The sequence below is a fragment of the Prenolepis imparis genome, unplaced genomic scaffold (genome assembly GCF_030444845.1).
Source record: "Prenolepis imparis isolate NDT839.2.m4 unplaced genomic scaffold, iyPreImpa1.0 SCAF_8, whole genome shotgun sequence".
NCBI classification, from domain to species: Eukaryota; Metazoa; Arthropoda; class Insecta; order Hymenoptera; family Formicidae; genus Prenolepis; species Prenolepis imparis.
In genome coordinates this window covers 10450541-10469566 of record NW_028141166.1, presented here as the reverse complement: position 1 = coordinate 10469566, position 19026 = coordinate 10450541, and the positions used below count along the sequence as shown (strand labels likewise).

Below are 19026 nucleotides of genomic sequence, written 5' to 3'. Positions count from 1 at the left end.
ATATTTTCGAATGTCGCTTATAGTTTGCGACGATGTCTTAGATTAGAGATAAAAACTGGAATCGTGAGTATAATTGATATAACAAGACACATATGCCATTTATAACTGAAAACGCGTAAGTTCGGGCGAAGATCGGAGTGACGAAAAGTGGCGGCATCTCGAAAGATTAAAGAAAACGGCGCAGTTCCTTCCTCTATCGGGGTTACTGATCTCCGGGTCTTCCTCTATCGTCTATTTGCGAGTGCCATCTGTCGTAAGTAGGGCCGTACCAGGTCGACGGTTTTCCCGGTGCCAGAGTCTACGGCGAATCCCGAGAATCTCCTCGAAGGAGAGACGAAATTCGAAAGAGAAGTCCAAGACACTCGGAAAGAGGGAATTTCGCGAGCTCGCTTCTTCGCGGAAAGCGCGAATAATTCATCCCACGATTATGCATAATATAATGAAGGACAATTACTCGAGTTCGTTCCGCTCGAGACACGCGCACACGCGCGTATTTATCTCTCTCCGGTCCTCTCCTTCTCCGCGTTTCTCTTCGCGTCATCCTCGTGAGTATCTTCTCTCCGTCGTCGCCGACCGAGCTGGTCCTAGCCTGCCTTTATCTTACATTCCAGAGACCGTTTATCAACTTCGCTCCGCTTACATTTCTATATAAGCGTGCGTCTAGATAGAAAGAAGCATATATATTCGGATCAGTAACCTTTTCCGATGCCCGGATCTAGATCGAGATGTTATTTCTCGTATCAGAGCAGGCATCGAATTTGCGAGTCAATCGTTAATCATTTAATCCAACGACTACTTAATTTTATTTCTACTTTCATATAATGTAATATAATCATACACTGAGAGAATTTTTTCTTAGAATTTACTCTGAAAATCATGGTAATCGTGGGAGAATATGATATAAAAAGAAAGAATTTTATGAGAATTTCTTTGATTAATATTTATCACAATAAAATATAGAACATGTTTGATTAATTTTACTAAACTGCAAATTATATTTTGTATTTTATTGTAATAGATATTATTTTTATTGTGATAAATATTAATCAGAGAAATTCTCATAAAATTCTTTCCATACCATATTGTCCCACGATTACCATGATTTTCAAGATAAATTCTAAAAGAAAATTCTCTGGTGTATAGATGAGCATATCTCATACTAGCAAATTCTCATGTAAGACTAATACTTTACTAAATTAACAGTGGGAATTTTTCATTTTGATTGAGATCTGAAAGCTTCAAGTATACGACGAAAAGGAAATTTTACTTTAGCAAAAAATATAAATTATTATTAATAAGATCTTTAAATTAATCATCACCGATTTTATTCTCGATTAGTTTATTGCATATATCATTTAAATTGCCGCAATGTCTTAGTTTGGACGAAAATTTATGGCATTTTTCGATGGTGCTGTGCGGCAATGACTATGGCAGCCATGGTAACTGCCGACAATCGATCGCGATTATGCAAATTATTTGGTAACTGGCCGTGACAGCTACTACATTAGATGACGTTTCTCGGGCATCGATGACTTTTCTTTCTCATCCTTCTAACGAAATTGTCACTTACAGCGTTCGCCTTTTTATATTTCTCATTTGTTCTAAGAAAATTTTTAAACAAATTTTAAAAAATGGCATAAAAAAGAATACAATTCAGTTGTTTCTAGATTCAATTATTTTAACTAACATAGATGATTCTTTACGAATCGATAATTTTGCTTGAGCATCAAGAAATCGATATAAAATCAATTTTGACTTTCAATGACGACAGATCATTATACAACGCAAGATCTTGTATTGTCTCGCTCGTTTCTACATGATTTTAATTTGCAAAGTATTTCTTAATATGATTCATGAAGTTTTTATATAAGCTCTTCTTTCAAACGTCTCGTCGGATGGGATATCTTTTTCTTTCCACCGCGTAACGTCGACTTTATCCGACCGGACATGAGGACGGATAAGAGGGGCGACAAACACGGAGAAGGGGGGAGGGAAGTATATGGGGTATAGAACGAGTATAGACGGATGTATAAAGAAACTTTAATTTCTTGGCATTGCGTGAAGTTCCTTGCCCTTTCAGCCTTTTCGGTTCGGTGGTCTGTTTTTGATAGGAAGACTACGACGTCGTCTAGACGCAGGAGCGAGGGGGGTTACCTCGGCTTTTATAATCGCAACACAAAACGCACCCCTTGACGTGCTCGAACGCAAAAATACCAGTTTTCTTCCCTCTTTCTTTTCCTACTCTCTTTCCACTCGCTTTCTGTCTTTCTCCTTTTTTTTTTTTTTTTTCTCTTTCTTTCTCTTCTTTTCCCGCCTATGTCAGCCTTTTCTATTCTTTCGTTGTCGGCCGTCGCCCTTCCTGTACCCACGTATGGGCGCGTTACATTAAAATGATTTATTCACCTTATTAAATTCGCATTCGAGACTAGCTAAATATGCGGAGTAGACATCCCGCCGTATCGCAAAACCGGACTCTTGCCACCCTTTCGAGACGACCAACTTCGCGAGACGCGTTTGTACACTTCTTTCTTCTCTCGCTTTTTATTTATCTTGGAATCTCGCGGTGGATCGTTATCGTGGTCGACACCTGTTTTAATCTTTTCAGAAACTATTTTTAACATCAATGAAAAAGCAAGTTAATTGTTATGTTTGCTTAACGTTCGTTCGTACAAGTTAGTTCAAGCTAAATTGCGATTTAAATAAATTTCACTTTCCAAAGAAGCTATAACGAGAAAAACTAATAACAAAAAGTAGTTTAATTTTAGTTGATTTTAATCAATATTTCTATATATATTAAAGCAGAGTTTTATTAAATTTATAATAAATCTCATTCTATACTTAACAAAAAATATAACGTTAGGGGCAACTTATAAAATATTCATAAATATATAAACATTTGTAAATTGTACTCTGTTGTGCGATACGCAATTACGTTTTTTTTTTTTTTCATAAAGTCAGCGTAGGTGTCTCCGAAATGGTTCAATAGGAATGATTTCGAATTAAATAAAAACTAGGGTATGTCAATATGGTCGATTTGGTGGTCCATCAGCGTGACGGTCGAATCGAGCCGAGCCAAGAGGTGGCGCCGCCTCTCGTCGAAACGGACGATCGAATGGCGGCCGATTATTACATGACATTCCTCGAATACCATTCCAGTCTCTCCTTCATCTCCTCCCGCGGTCCAACCAGAGTCTTCCACCCTCTCCTCTTCTCTCCGTTCCTCTTCTCCGATTTACTCTCCCCTTCTTTCTCTCGGGTTCATCCTTTTTACATCTTCTCGTTCTAGAGGACGCGCGAGCCTCCTAACAGGCACAAGTGGCTTCGACGTCCAAGTAGACGATATAAACGATAAACACGTCTTCCTTCTTCCTTTCAGAAATCCTACATTAATCCTCGGGCACTCGATATAAGCGATATGAGTGATTTTTTTGTTTTACATTATTTTATACGTGAAAAATATAATATAATGATTATCTTGCATCAAATCCATAAATTTTAGCGATTTATTATTAGTTTAGCTAGAAAAAAGTCATATATACTGAAAAATATATTGTAGCTTAACATACATTTGTGTATTTTTATCTGTTTATATGAGTATTCGATTTTAAATATTTAGATTCATATATAGTTGCAATTAAAAACGCGTATAAAAGTTTAGAAATAGATACCTAACATTTTTTTTACATGGTAAAACGTTCGTACGGTTCCAAGTTAGAAGAAAACATGTATATTTCTTTCTCAAAATTTTCTAAAGCATTTATATAAGACTAATTTGAAGAATATTTAAGATATATCTTACTCTTTGATTTATGTATGTCCGCGATTTGTGTATGACCGACGAAGCGAAATTCAGTGTCGACCGCGCCCTTGCGAGAGAAGCGCGTGATACAAAAGATATACTTTGAAAGAAATCCGAAAGGAATTAGTATTTACACACTTGACACATTAATCCATTTTCAGGAAACTAGTCATATTTTCAATTTTATCGCCACATTTATTGCTGAATTCGATCATCTATGATATTGAATTAGAATTTCCTGAAATCTGAAATGTAGCTCTCTATTCATCGTTAAATGAAACGAAAATCAGACACATTTCGCGTCGAACGGCCGTAATTTACTTTATCGCGTGGAATACGGAAATACTCGTATATAGACTAAATCCCGATAATTGATTTAAAACTAATTCCTTCGTTATCGAATTAATTATATCGACATATTCCGATTCTATTCGCCCTGTATTCGATCTACGCCTCGTCTAGCTCGGTTTTTCGCGCAATATTGGCGGCAGCATCCCGAATTCGTTCTCTCGAGAGCAGACGGGGCCGACGACGACGAGCACACTGTGAGAGAAATATCGATTCGCGGCCGTCTTCCATTCTGACTGTAATAGCGCGACGCGAACCTCCGAAGAAGGACGCTGCCCGACACCCTGTTGCGAAGGGGGTGAGGGACGGAGAGAAAGGATAGAGGCCGTCGGTATAGCGAAGATAGTACGATTTCTCGTAAAGCCACGAGAGCGAGCCCATTCATAAAGACGAAACCGTGACTAACGAGCAAAGAGAAACAGCTTCGGCTTCCGTCCATATCTTTGCTGCTATCCACTCTTTTCTTTTCGCATCCTCGCTTCTCCCTTTTTCAGTACAGAATTATTTTGCCGTTATTTTATACGCCAGTCAATCGAACTATACTTCTTTCTACTCATTCGTATTGTTTTTACCTTTTGCATAGTGAATAATAAAAAAAATTATAGAATTTTGTAGGCAAATCATAGGAATTTCTATCGAAAATTAATTTTAATTTTAGATTAATTTTAACAGAATATATAACTATATAAATAATTTTCTTGTTTATTGTGCGCGATAGAAACGCGATGTTTGACGTAAAATCAAAATTAAACATGTTTTTATTTTATAATTATATACTTAAAAAAATTTTAAACAGTAAACTAAATGATTCTCATTCAGATAAGGCAATGTTCGGTGCAATATTAATTCAGCAGTCTTTGAATGAAGGAAGTAGTAAAGCAATTCTAAGATATATCCTAAGAGATTCTGTATACATTTGCGAAATAAATTTAAAATACGTGTTTTGCATTTTTGCCATTTGTTCGCGAACGGTTGAAGGCGCATCGAAGCGTATTTAGTACAGATAACATTTTGCTCCTCCTCGGGCGAAGTATCCTGTTCTACTCCTTTCCAGTAGTTCTTCGTGAGAAATGATCACAATCCGCGATCGGACGTACGAGAGCGATGACAAGTAGCAGGGAACATGGGTCCTTTCTGGTAGAATGCTTCCGCGTTCTGTCGCGTGAACCGATCTCCGGGAAGAACGCTACGTCGCCGATGACATTGCATCTCTCCCTTCTGTCTGTTAGTCTGTTTCTAGAAGCGCCCGTTTAGGAATCATGCCGATGTCATTGTCTCTCGAACCGCTTGCGATACCGTATAATCGCACACACGCTTTACTGTAAAATTTTCTAGCACGAAAAGGTCATAATTCTCTCTCTTTCTCGTGTTTTATCTGTTACATTTTATGCAATAATCGGAAAAAAATTAACTTATAAGAGAGAAAGAAAGGAAAGAAAGAGATCGGGAAAAATAATTGCAACTCGAATAAATAGATGATAATGATAAATATTTTCTCAATTAAAAAAAAAACTTTTATCATCACGCATTTATCTTGATTTCATGCAATATTATACACATTCAAATTAAACGTTATAAATATTGGTGTCGACGACTTTTAAAAATATCACAAAAAAGAGTAAATTTATTTTATATTAAATATGTATTAAAAGTAAACATACTTGTGAAACTATTGATTAGTTTAAAAGTAAATTAAAAATATATACGCTAATATAATTTGCATTCTCCATAAAGTACATCGGCTTCACTTCGAGATTCGAGAAAGAGGGTAGAAGCGACTTCACCAGAAATTTCACGTTGTCAGCTTCTCCGTTCACCAAGTGACATTTTCATCGGTCATTATAAATTCATAGAATTCGAAATTTTGCGTACATCTTTGCGGAGTACATCGAAACCGCGTATTACGTATACGATGTACTTTACCTGATCGACGGGAGCGAAATAGGTAAGCTTCGAAGGGGAAAGTTTTGATTGGGTTACGAGAACCGCTGACAGAGGGATCGATGGATATTCCGGAAACGGAAAAACTCGATGTAAACGTACCCTCCGCGTTCACCGACCCTATACCATCCCTGTTGATCTCTCTTTCTCTCTCTTTCTTTCTTACTTTCCTTCTCCTGTACGGCTTCACGTAACATTTGATGGAAAACCACCGCCACTACATGGTGGTCTTCCCCTTTTTTTTCGAGCGGAGAAAGGAAAAAGAGAAAAAAAACAATTTCGCTAATTTTCCATCACGTATACAAGGGCACTGGGACATTCGCCCTGTATACAATCGACGCGCTTCCTCACCTTCGCATTCAGTCGCTCATTCGCGCTTCAAAGCGAACACCGGATCAAAGGTGCGCCTCGACGTTTAAACGTTTACGGACTAAAACCGTCAAGCCGCGTAAACCTCCTCCCCCTCCCTCTCCATGGAATATACCAACGGCATTCCCTCGTGGATAATTTACGATTTGCGACATTCCTTTCTGGTTGACACAGATTCAATTGGACATACCCTGCAAATTTGAGATTTGTTTCGCAAAATTACAGATGAATTAGATAATATTAGTTATCACAATTATGTAACTTTATTATTATGTAACATTAGCTATTCTTTAATTTTTATTGCGATTTGATTGCATCTGCGATATTTACAAGAAAACACAGAGACAGCTTCAAATTATGTAGCTAGCGACAAACTAGTGTTTGAGACGCGCGACCGATAATTCTATTAATCAAATCTCGAAAAAACGGAGACGGGAAACGACGCGACTCTCCTAATCTAAATAAGAGACGAATGCGTCGTAGGCGCATATATGTGACCGGTGTGTTATCAGGTGCTCTCAGGGGGAATGAGATAATGACGGAATATGTCGTAACGTATCTTTACTTCCCGCGTACACTCTTTTTTTTCTTTCTCACGGCGTGCAAGTATATTTTACGTGTATGAATATATAAAAAAAATAAGATATAAGATTATATTTTTTTGATCTTACGCTTCAAAAAATTAATTACAATTGTTTAATTCATAAAATTAGATGTCTAATAAAATAAGAAATTATGTGTGCACGTTATTAACATCTACATACATCGGCATATAATGTCGATAAGCAGCGATATTCCAATACAAATTATTTAGACTATTATTTTTTCATATTTTTCTGATAATTTTCTTCTGTAAAATTAATGTTATAAAGGAAATTTGAAAAAAAGTTAAAATCCTACTCTTCTATATATACAAAAAAAATCAATCTTATTTAATCTTCTTTAGCGGAAACACGAGCGGTTCCGCTTTGTTCTTGCTTGTTTTTCTGCTTTCGGTCTGGTTAGTCGATTAGGTAGCGCCGCGTAAACGCGCTAACCGGCCTTTCTGAATGGATGGGCCTAACATTCTTCCCGTCTTTTTCGGAACGCGGACGTGGATCCCGCCTGCACGCTGCTAAACGTTCCACGTGTATAAATGCGTAGTGTAAATAAAATTCCAGACTGCACTCTGTGTTCTCCGAGTGTCGCCGTGGAACGGGCTTTCCAGGTGCACGAACTTCCGTTATGGTGTTTCTGCCCGCTCTATTATATATTTCATAAGTAATGTATAGTGTCGGGGAACCGCTGCTTTTCCACAAATATTTCGATATTTTCTTTCAATTCTCGTATCTTCGTGGGCGATGTCTATTTACTAGCGCCAAAATTCTTTATACGATGCGTAAGACTGCAATTTATATATTATATGTTAACGGTACAAAGTTATTCTCTCTGTAGTATATCAAACATAAATCTTGAGATGAAAAATTTATGATCGTAGGGATCTTATATATATGATTTTTTGCTTTTATAAGTTATTCCTCCTTATTTGAAATATTGCTATTATGGCGCGAATATATAATATTAAAACATGATATTAAAACAATAACAGATTGCAGAAAGGATTAACTTGTTAATTTAAAATTTTAATTAACAAGTTAATCCTTTCTGCAATCTGTTATTGTGCTAAATTCATTTCTAATTATCCTACATATACATATATTCTTCCACTTCGAAAAATATTTAAATCAGACAAGAGAATAATGAAATTTACGAAAGGGATATTTTTACCTCAAGAGAAATTACATAATAATATAAAAATGAAATATTTAATATATATATTAATTTTCATCTTTCGAAATTAGCGTACAAAATTAAAAGTATTTTATCGTAATCGCGAAAGGCATGATTTAACGTTGTATCGTAATTGAAATGTAACGTTAAACAGCAACAATATTTGATAATACATCGATTGATTATACATATGTAATCGGTTATTTTTTCGTGGAATACGTACGATTGACAACGGCTGAGACGAGAATGAGGCCGAAGTGGCACGAGGAACGTCCGCCCCGGAATCCGTCCGTTCCCGCGCAATTGTTGCGACAATTTAGCGCCGTTGTCTCCATCTTCTCCTTCGTTATCTCGCCAACAAGTTAATCTTTATAAATAGCCCGAGCACAGTTATATTTAATCCTGACCCTCGCGATCGTGTGCAACTTCCACGTTGATACCTCTCGACTCCACATCGTCAACGTCGATTCAAGACTTAATCGGAGCATACATAAATAAAAATGAATGCAATATCCCTGTTTATCCTTCTCTCATTTTGAAGAGAAACATGTCGAAAGAATTAGAACAAGAGATACTCTAAAATACTCTGAATACTTTTTATTTTCATGACTCTTGAGAAAATTGAGGCAAGAGACACTCTAAACCTCTTCTATTTTCACATTTTCACGCGTTCGGGAATATATCTTACATATTTTTTATTAGCACACAAAGTCTTGTAATAATTTGAAGTTAATGTTCTTTTATCGAAAATTAAACTAAACGCTGCATTTATATTTAAAAAAAATTTTTTAATATCTTATATAAAATTAAATCTTTAAATTATCTTATATAAAATATCTTAATAAAATTAAAATAAAATTTGGAAATAATTTTTTGGAATAAAATCCATTTAAAATTAAACGAAAAGAATGAAGTTTTATTATTTGTTGTGTTAATTATTTATATTGCTAAAGATTGCTTTTTTGCAGAAATGATTTAATTATCTACAACTGAAAAACCAATTTATATTTCAATATTTCTGTTAGAAAAGATTAATTTCAAATTGGTCAAAGAATCAGTAGAATTACAATTTGTTGTATATTCGTTTTGTATAATGAATCTCTATATTCAAAATTACATGAACTTTGTGTGCGCAATAAATAAATAAAGCTTAATAATAAATAAATAAATTTTCCTTAACAATTTTACGAGATAATTATTTACATTTATATAACGTTCGGTGAATCATTCTGTATTAGGGACCGTATGTCTCAGTTGGAAGACCAACAAGATTACGATATCGTGATATCTCGAAAGAAATAATCTTTCTTTTGTTAAAGAAGGTATACGTTCGGTTCGAATTATCTCTCGTGCATTGTCGAAACTGCGTTCCTGTCGCGTTGCTTTCTCTCTCACGCTTCGAGAAGAGTCTTCGCTCCGATATTTCTAGTGGTTCTTCGGTCAACCTAATTTCAGACACGACTGGTAATCGATCGTTTCTTAGGCGCTACCCCCATTTTCTCGCGAATATATACATCCATCTTACGCGCCGCCGAATAAATGGCGTCCGACGCGACCGCGCGCCGATCGATCGTTCGGTCCTAATTTTTCGCCTTTCACGCGAGAGACAGGACCGTGATATTAATTTTGCGTCGCGTTTCCCGGCTCCTCAATGAGAGCACATTGTTTCTGACGAGTAACTCGGAACGATTCTCCAGGCAAGACCCGAGTAAAATGGCTCGTGCGAGTTAATCTTAGGGCTCGACCGGCAATAAAACCGGACTGCCCTTACATTCCTGAATAATGCGCCGTCCGCTATTTTAAGCCCGGGGTTTAATAAACTTACATCGCTTAATTAGAGCAACATTTCTGCTAACTCGCGTCTTCTCCTGCGTTTTTATCCGCCTTTTAACCGACCAGTTCGTCTGCTATCGCGTATATCATTCGCTACTTTCGTGATTACGATTGATTGTGACCAAAAAAGTCTTCATGCTTTTTTAAATTTATAATTTACTTAAATTTCTCAATGCAAATTTTTTATGTATGGATATATTATAAATAATAATATGCAGTAATTAATATTTTGAACTCAGCGTTTAATAATTGTATATTGATATATTGTATATAATGATAGAATAATAAATTATAACAAAGAAAAAAGGGAAAGAGAGAGAACAAAATATAATGATACTATATAATTTTACCATCTGATATATAATTAATTCAAAATATTAATTATTATATCGATCTTATTTATATAGGGTTTAGCGCGCATCATAATAGAATAATAGTTTTGAGAAATTAGAGTCAGACCTTGGTCAATCATCACAATTATAATTCGATAAACATTGTTTTACGATTTAAAAATAGAGAGAGGAATGGATACACTTGGCATATCGTTGTCTATCTTTAGACCGCCAGATGGAAAAAAATCAACATGATTTTTCAGGATAGAAATATTTTTGTACAACGAACGCACGTTTATGTATCGCGGGTAATAAATAAGTAACGGAGTTGCATGAATTGCGATTTTTCTGCTTTTTCCGCTCGTTTCTTTCTTGTATACTAATACGCGCATCGAAGTCACACCGCCCGTATTTTCCGCCTCTGTCTTTCAGTTTCCGCTTCTCTTCCTTCCGGCTTGTTATAAATACCGTTATACGTACTTGTCCAAGCATCGTATCGTTCGTTGCCACGAACATTCTTTATGCAATAAATCGGTAAACTATTATGAATCGCGAGAGATCGTGCTCTCTTAACCGATGTCTGTTTCAACAAGATTTCGATATAGACATCATTTTATTTAAAACTTTATATCATACGCACATAATATATATTCCAAATTTTACGCGCCATAGCTATAATATGATAAAATATATTAAATAACCTTTTTTTTACAATTTTTCTAAATTGTGATGTATTCTAGAGCCTTTCGAAAGCCGGAATTATATTCAGTATGAAAAAAGTTTACATATGTGATTATTCTATTTCTTGAATTCGACAAAAAGCTATTTTTTATATTTTACTGTAATATATGAAAGATAAATTCTCGAGCTCTGATTTTATTTAGTATCCTATCTCTGAATACTTTATTTGACTTTTTAGCAAATAACCTAGACTTTAATTGAAAAGTCTGCTCAGTCTGATAAAAATGTTTGATAAATGTTGCGACAAAGAGCTTTAAATTTAAAGAGACCAGTTCTAAATTAGTATTCTTCGTAAGATCAAAGCACGCTGCTAATAGTATTTCATTACATACTGTTTCGTTATACACACGTTCTCTACGCATCTCGAGACTAGTTACACGGCGGCTACTTTTAGAACACTACATCCGTCGCGGTTATACACGGGTCTTTTCGAATTTCCTCGTCCATTCCCGTTTAACTTTACCTTATCTTATATCAGTATAAAAAAAAAAAAAAAAAAAACGCTACGGGATATCTCGCGGCACTTAACTCTCACACACACACACACACACAGTTCTACGTACGGTATTCATCCTTACCGTATACATACCGAGTACTTTCTCTTTTGTCTTCGATCGTTCCCGTGCTTCTCCTCCTCCCACATTGCGCACGTTGTAGTCGTCACGTCTCTTTCCGCCCGTGACTTACCACGCAAACTTACGTGCGTGCCGTCCCGCGAGCTGCGCAACGTGTACGCTCAGACTATACTATGATACTATCAATGAATGACTGACTGTCTGGCGTGTGTGACGTGGCCACGCACATTGACCATAATGACTTATCTCTCACTCCGTCTCTCTTTCATTTTTTTTTAGTTTCCTAAATGTTTGTCGTTATTGCGCAAGTACATGTGACAAACGTGTTTTTCGAAAAAATTATTTCACATTTACCTTCTTTTCTTTCACAGTGCCTACGTTTTTTTTTTCATTCATATATTTTTTAATTATATTTTTTATCTCTAAAAAATGAATTGACTATAATCGATAAAAATACACAGCATGATTACGCTTTCGGAAATATTTTATGGGATTTGATAATTAAATCGATATATCACAAAAGAGCATAAAATTAAATAATATATTTTAATGTAGATAATTTATTTACGAAAAAATTATTAGATATATATACAATCATAATTCATGATATCACCTTGTGTAAGATTACTTTTTTATACAATATTCATTAAAGACTTATAAGAAATATTCAGCGACGCGTTTCTAATAAAATTAAAGAAAAAATGAATGAAATCTCAGCACAATTCTCGACTCTCGATCAACCGCGCTACCATCTTAAATAATATATCGTTATTACATCTGATAAAGTCGCCACAGTTAATCGTCGGTACCATACGTGATAATACATCCGCGGTCAATCACCGTCACGAAAGCGAAGTACGGCCGTTCGATAAACGTGCTCCCAATTGACGGAGCAACGCGAGGAACGAACGTGGAATGAAAGGAAAAATAAAAATGCGAGCGAAAAAAAGACGCCGCAAGAGAGGAGGGACTGAGACAGATGTATGTAATCGCGAGTGAGCGTACTTTTCTCATGCTTTATGTCCTCCGCCCCCGCTGTCCATCTTTCTCTCTTTCTTATCCCATTTCTGTTTCTCTTTCACACTCGTGCACTCCGCTATCCAGCGAACATTAACGGCGTACAGCGTACAACGTTCTCCGCGTACGATGCAATCAATGAATGACGGTATAGCGCGGCACGCACAGTGACCGGATGACTTTTCTTATCTAACGTCTCTTTCCTCTTCCCTCCCTCCCTCCCTCTCTCTCTCTCTCGTTCTCATTCTCGCCCTCGCTCTTTCTGTCGGTCTTTCCGTTCACGCTCACCACGATCTTTCCGCTCTCGTACTACGCTTCTTTTCCGCTCGGTATACACACGCGCACGTACGCACGCATGCACGCATGCACGCATTTGTATTTTCGCGCTCCCTTAGCTCTTTCCTCTATACTCCCTCCTTCTCTCTCGCTCTTCTCTTTCTCCTCTTTCGTCTCCTTGTATAGGCCCTCCCCTACTTCCTTCGTCCGGTTTGCGTTATTCGTAATGCGTATACTGCCGAGTAGAGTACGAGAAGGAAGTCCCGATATATAACGCGTAACGTGTTGTTCACTGGTTTAATTCGGATTTAAATTCCGCGTGAAATCGAGATATATTCTTGTAGGACAATATATATATTGTGTGCTACGATATTATATTAATTTTTCATTAGCTATTAAGATTAATTGCTTCAAATCTGAAAGAAAAATATACAATCAATGTATTGATTTTAGATAAATTATAGCTTTACATAGTTTTTTAAGAATAGGAATACACCGTTTCTTTTTTTAGTTGACTTCTAAATAATTTATAATAATATATAGAAAATTCTTTACGAGAAATACATGAATAGTCTGGTATATATTAAATATATATGATGCTACAATATTGATAAAACACACAAAATCTTTTATTCCAAAAATGAAGTACACATAGTTTGCATTGAGAATATTAAAAGATATCGCTAAAAAACGAAGGAAAAAGTCTATTACGCTTATACTGCATATAATTTGTTCTGCAATATTATATATGTACTATAGATGTCAATCTTTATTTTTAAAAATTTAATTCATAAATATCATGTTAACTCTTATGAGTTCACGTTCTCTCTTTTTCTCTCTCTCTTTCTTTGCAATATAATAGATCCTGTTTTTCTCCCTGTCTCGCTTAGAACTACACATAAGTAGCGAGCGGGATTAAAAATCGATCGTTGAGGAAAAACACTGAAATCGAATTTTTCGCGTGCGGTCCTCGATTTCACATGCGACCCTCTCCGATCGAATTCTGTGACAAGGGTATCAGGATAAATTCCGCGGTCGATTTCCTTAAATTGTCCTCCCTTATTCGCCAAAACTGTCCGAAACACCGCGCCAGGACCTCGTATACGGGGTCAGGAACACGGAAAATGTACATCGTCGGGAGTTGTACGTCGTTCTCATCTTCGTCATCGTCGTCGTCGTCGGCGGCTATCGATCGGTCGCGGGCGTCGGCGTCGGTACCGCTCGGTGGCGCCCCCGTCAGCTCCGGACGGCGGCGACGGCGCTCTGCGTCGCTACCATCCGCCCCTGGGGGGCAGCGGGGGACCGTGCGCTGGAGGCGGAGGGGGACAGGGGGTGCGGTGGGGGGCATCGACACGCAGAGAGCGACCGTGCCTTTGGTGGAGCCGGCAAGAACCCGGCGTGTACGTCGGGCCGCCACGTTAAAAGCGGATTTATTAGTTGGTAGGGTCGCGTTCTTTTGTACCACAAAATGTCCGGTTTGTCGTCCTCGACCTCGTCGTCGTCGTCGTCGTCGTCGTCTAGTCTCGGTACGACGAGGAGTCTTCGCCGGGAGAGAGAACAGAACCGAGTCGTGAAAATCGGCAAAGTGCGCGTGAAAAGTGTGCGATGGTCGTGGGATTCTCTCGTTTTTTATCTTTTCTCCACGTCGGAGCGACGAGAAACGAGCAACACGCGCGAATCGCGAACCTTCGTCGTCGAGTATACTCGTCCTACCGGCGTGTCGCGACTGGAATCCGCAAAGTATTCGTGGAAATTCGGCCGACACGACACTCGTCGTCGTCGTCATCGTCGTCGTAATTGGGAGGAGAACGCTCGAGAATAAGTGGAAAAGTTCAACATTAGACACGACATGAGAATTCCTGTAACGAATGGATAGTGGCGCGTGTAATCTCGGATGAAATCATGCGTGAATTAAATTATATCGAAAAGATATAAGCGGTCGCGCATCGGAGAAAAAGCTCACGATAAATTCGTCGTCTACGACGAATCTCAGGCCTGTACTCGAAAACGTTTGGTCGCCTGATCCGCGATGTCGAAGTGGAGTCGTCGTCTCAAGACTGCGCCCGGCACTCGTGGACGAGAATTTCGGTTCAGCATGGCTGACATCGCGACATCGTAGGGAGAAATTCCTGGGAAATACTAGTGCGAACGATATATCTCTCGGGAGGGAGTAATCTCCTTAAAGATGACCGGGGATCTCTCGTTCTACGTTTCTGTATAAAATTCGCAAAGGCACGTCGAGTAGCAGACGAGATGTGTTTCACCGGCCCACGCATGGCCGTTTTGGCCAAATGATGTCGGAAAATGCCGGCTCCGAGAGATCCCCGCTCCCCAGCATCCGGTTTCTCCGACACTTTCCGCCACGCGAGACCCACCGATTTCGTTACCGGCCAATGCGGAAAACCCTGCTGAACTAGGTTTTTTCGAGATAAATTCGATCTACCATCAACAAGTTCCCCCTTCATTAAAGAACTGGGCCATCTCTCTCTTTCTCTCTTTCTCTCTCTCTCTCTCTCTCTCTCTCTCTATCTGCTGGGAGTAGATTTTAAATGTCATTGATCGCGCGACCTTCGATGGAATTTCGCGTACAGTTGTCACGTTCCTCGTCCACCGTCAAAGTGATCGTTCGACTGTCCATCCGTCCTTCAGCTTGAAATGAGTGATCTTCGTCGTGCAATACGTGCGCGGATCGATTCGCGGAAAATGTGATGTGTGCGTGATTCGAGAGTGCGCGCCCGAAATACGGCGTAGAATATGTTTCGTGGTGCTCGTGGCGCTCGTCGTTATGTGGATATACCTGAAGAAGCTCTTTCCACTTGCCCTCGACATGAAACAGAGGAGATTATCTATTCCTAGTAAGACCTTTCGCTTTCATATGTACATACATACATATATATAGTTACGATAATTCGGCGAACGGAACGGCAATCTAAAAGTCACGATTGATTACTCGTTTCGCGGAATAATGGTGGGGTATGTAATGACAGCCCGACAACTTTTATTCTTTTATAACACGATGTTAATCGATAATTTATCCAACTTTTTTTCCATCGTAATTCCAAGAATTTGAGGAGCGAAATAGATTTTTGCAGACATAATCTTGAAGGAAATTGACTCTCCTAGAGATTTTTATCTTTTTCCATGATAGAAAAATTTAATTATCAATCTAGATACATATATAACAAATAATGAATCATATTAGAATTATGCATTATGAGAAAAAGGCAAAAAAATATCTCGAATCCGATGATACAATATAAAATGAAAATGGTAAAAAACAGCCTTTTGTTCATACGTCAACTTCCTTGTTTATTATTAATCATATAACCCAATTAACTAGTTTCTCGTTTTGCTCCATCCTTGTGCTCATTGGCGAAAATAAGTTACGTAATTAGCGTGGTGAGATAACTCGCGAGTAAAGTCGGGCATCGCGAAAGAGAAACACGCGTCGAATCGTCGTCGACGTTCGTTTCGCAGTCCCGGAGGGTCCATAATGGTTTGTTATTGATCTATCTCCGCGCGCCTTCCTTACACTTTTCTTCTTCCTTTCGTCCTTCGTCCTGCTGCCTTCGTCCATGCCGACAACGTTGGGTGGTACACGAGGGACGCGGTGGGAGAGCACGGCAGTCCCACGCAGGAATTCCGCGTACCCCGCGTGGATTCCCAAGACTTGCGGGAGAAAAAACACCCTCTTTTCCTTCTGACTTTTTTATTTTTATTTTTTTCTATTTTTTTCTATTTTTTTTCTATTTTTTATTTTTATTTTTATTTTTCTATTTTTGTTTTTTTTCTCGAGAACTCGCTGAAAGTTTCTGCGAGAGGAAAAGAGAGAAGAGCCCCTGTGAAATATTTCGTGGTCACAGAGCTCGATATATTAAAGAAAAGTACTTCTTTTTTTATGATTAAACTTAATCGCTTTTGTTTGAGCACATGTGTGTTATTATATAATATTCAAATATTTCCATTTTTTTTAGAATTGCGAATTGAATTATTCATTCATCAATTACTCATTTGTACTGCATTTAATAAAATATATGATAATTTTGGGGGAGATGGACCTCCGGGTTGATAAAATCGATAAGCTCGAATTGTTAAAATATGAGATATATTCTTTTTGTATGTTTAATATTATAATATACCATTCTTTCGTTTTGGCAAATGAATTTTAAGCTTTATCTGATGCCGAAGATCAAAATAGTTGATTTCATAAAATGTTTCATTTTGCTCACTCTCGTTTTCAATGAACTATCAGAACAGTTCCCGGAAAATAAACAAATATCGATGGTTATACAATCACAGCCAATAAGCAACGATTTCATAATTGAGGGGAACATTGTAATTACAATTGAAATTTAGAGAATGTGATAAATATTTTTATAGCGAAGAGAGAAACTAAAAGACCATTAGAAAATATGTTATTTGCATATATATGCTAAATGTATTCTATTTTTTTATGTAATGTCACTAAACTGAATTTGATAAACACTTTTAACTTTAATAATACTCGGATCAACTTTTTATTAAAAAATTTTGTTCATGTATTCCCTAAAAATAGGACAATTGCATCGATTGACGGACTAGTTTTAAAAAGATGAGATTTATAACATATGGTTCAACTAAATACGTACTAAGGAAGAGATTTATTTAATACCTCGCACCCCGTTTCTTATTTTTATATTGATGAGAAAGTTTACATTAATATAAAAATAATAACTTTATAAGACGTGGTAAAATGATTTTTTAAATAGAAGCGATTTACGATTCGAATCTCGCTTGTATCGATTTCATCTCTTTCAGTATTACTATATATTAGATAACATATATGTTTGTAATAAACACAAAATTGAAAAAGTTGCGGATGGAAGGAAAAACCTAGTCAACATATGAAATATCTTGTAATGTAAAATTATTTTTTATTGCATATTTAATTTCTTGCACGTGTACATTTTAAAGTAGTTTTAATTTTTTTATTTACTAAATTTCATGTGATTATAATTTGATATCGAATTTTCTCATATTGTCAACTTTTTTGTTATAATCGTAAATCTGTAAACAAGATTAATTTCGTATATCTTCCTTATCTTATTTCATCACGAATGAGTGCACGTTATTCCGGATTTTTTTTAGTCTATTCCTTCCATCGCGCACAATATGTTTTCCGAATAGAAGATCGAACGTGTCTCTCTAGGAATGATATTAATACCGCATATATAGACGTTACCGTGAAATTCGATCAACCGGAATGGCGATGATTGACGTCACGACTCTATCGTCGGAATGCAATTAATATTGCATAAATGAAACCGTCCCGCAAACTTGTAGCAATTAGCACGATTCTAATCGTATGACTGAGTCGCCTGTAATTTGCACATATAATCGTGCAGAAAGTTTTACCTGCGGCATATGAGAAAAGTACAGTATTTGAATGTGCACGTGCCGTCTAATATAATCGTGTCTACAGCCACGTATCTCTAATACGTGCCTCGTAAAATATACGTTTGTCTCCTACATACTGTTAATATAAGGACATTAGGCGCCTAGCTGGTATAACCAACGAGCTACGACTCGCGTGAATAAGTCATGCAGCGCCACGATCTAAAAACCTTCTTTTCTAAATTGACGTAAGTCGACGCACGAGCTCGTTGTCGATGACGACTTACAGTCGTCGGTATTCGCGAGTGTAACTACAAAAGCGACTTTATTTTATCATTTACCGATACAGGAAGAGCGAGAAAGAGAGAGAGAGAAGATACGCTCTACGTCGTCTGAATAATAAATGTTTCGCCATCGAGCCGCCGCATCGATACACTTCGTACACATATGAGCTTTTCAGCGGAAAGAACGCGATGCCGAAGTCAAACCAAGTATTCCGCTCTTCGCGAGAGTGGAGGACTTTCGCTCGCCAACTGTCCGCTCTTCGTTTAACCTATGATTATCCTGGTACTTGGTATCCACCTGTCATTACGATACATTGTGGCGACACCCATCGAGTTTCGTGCACCGCTGCGGAAGGGAAATATTTGCC

The 19026-nt window shown here is 37.5% G+C and overlaps 1 protein-coding gene across 2 annotated transcripts in view; it reads left to right on the top strand.

Annotated features, from left to right (window-relative positions):
* The window catches only part of LOC145939775 (serine/threonine-protein phosphatase 4 regulatory subunit 1), a 126194-nt gene that overhangs the window by 1421 nt on the left and 105747 nt on the right, over nt 1–19026 (top strand). Inside the window, exon 1 of one of the 2 annotated variants that reach the window (XM_083044365.1) lies at nt 14521–15856. The exons of the other annotated variant lie outside the window; for it this stretch is intronic. Within the exon in view, the coding sequence (XP_082900491.1) occupies nt 15787–15856 (70 nt within the window). The 5' untranslated portion in view covers nt 14521–15786. Of the gene's footprint in view, nt 1–14520; nt 15857–19026 lie in introns of those variants that run through there. 2 annotated transcript variants of the gene reach the window in all.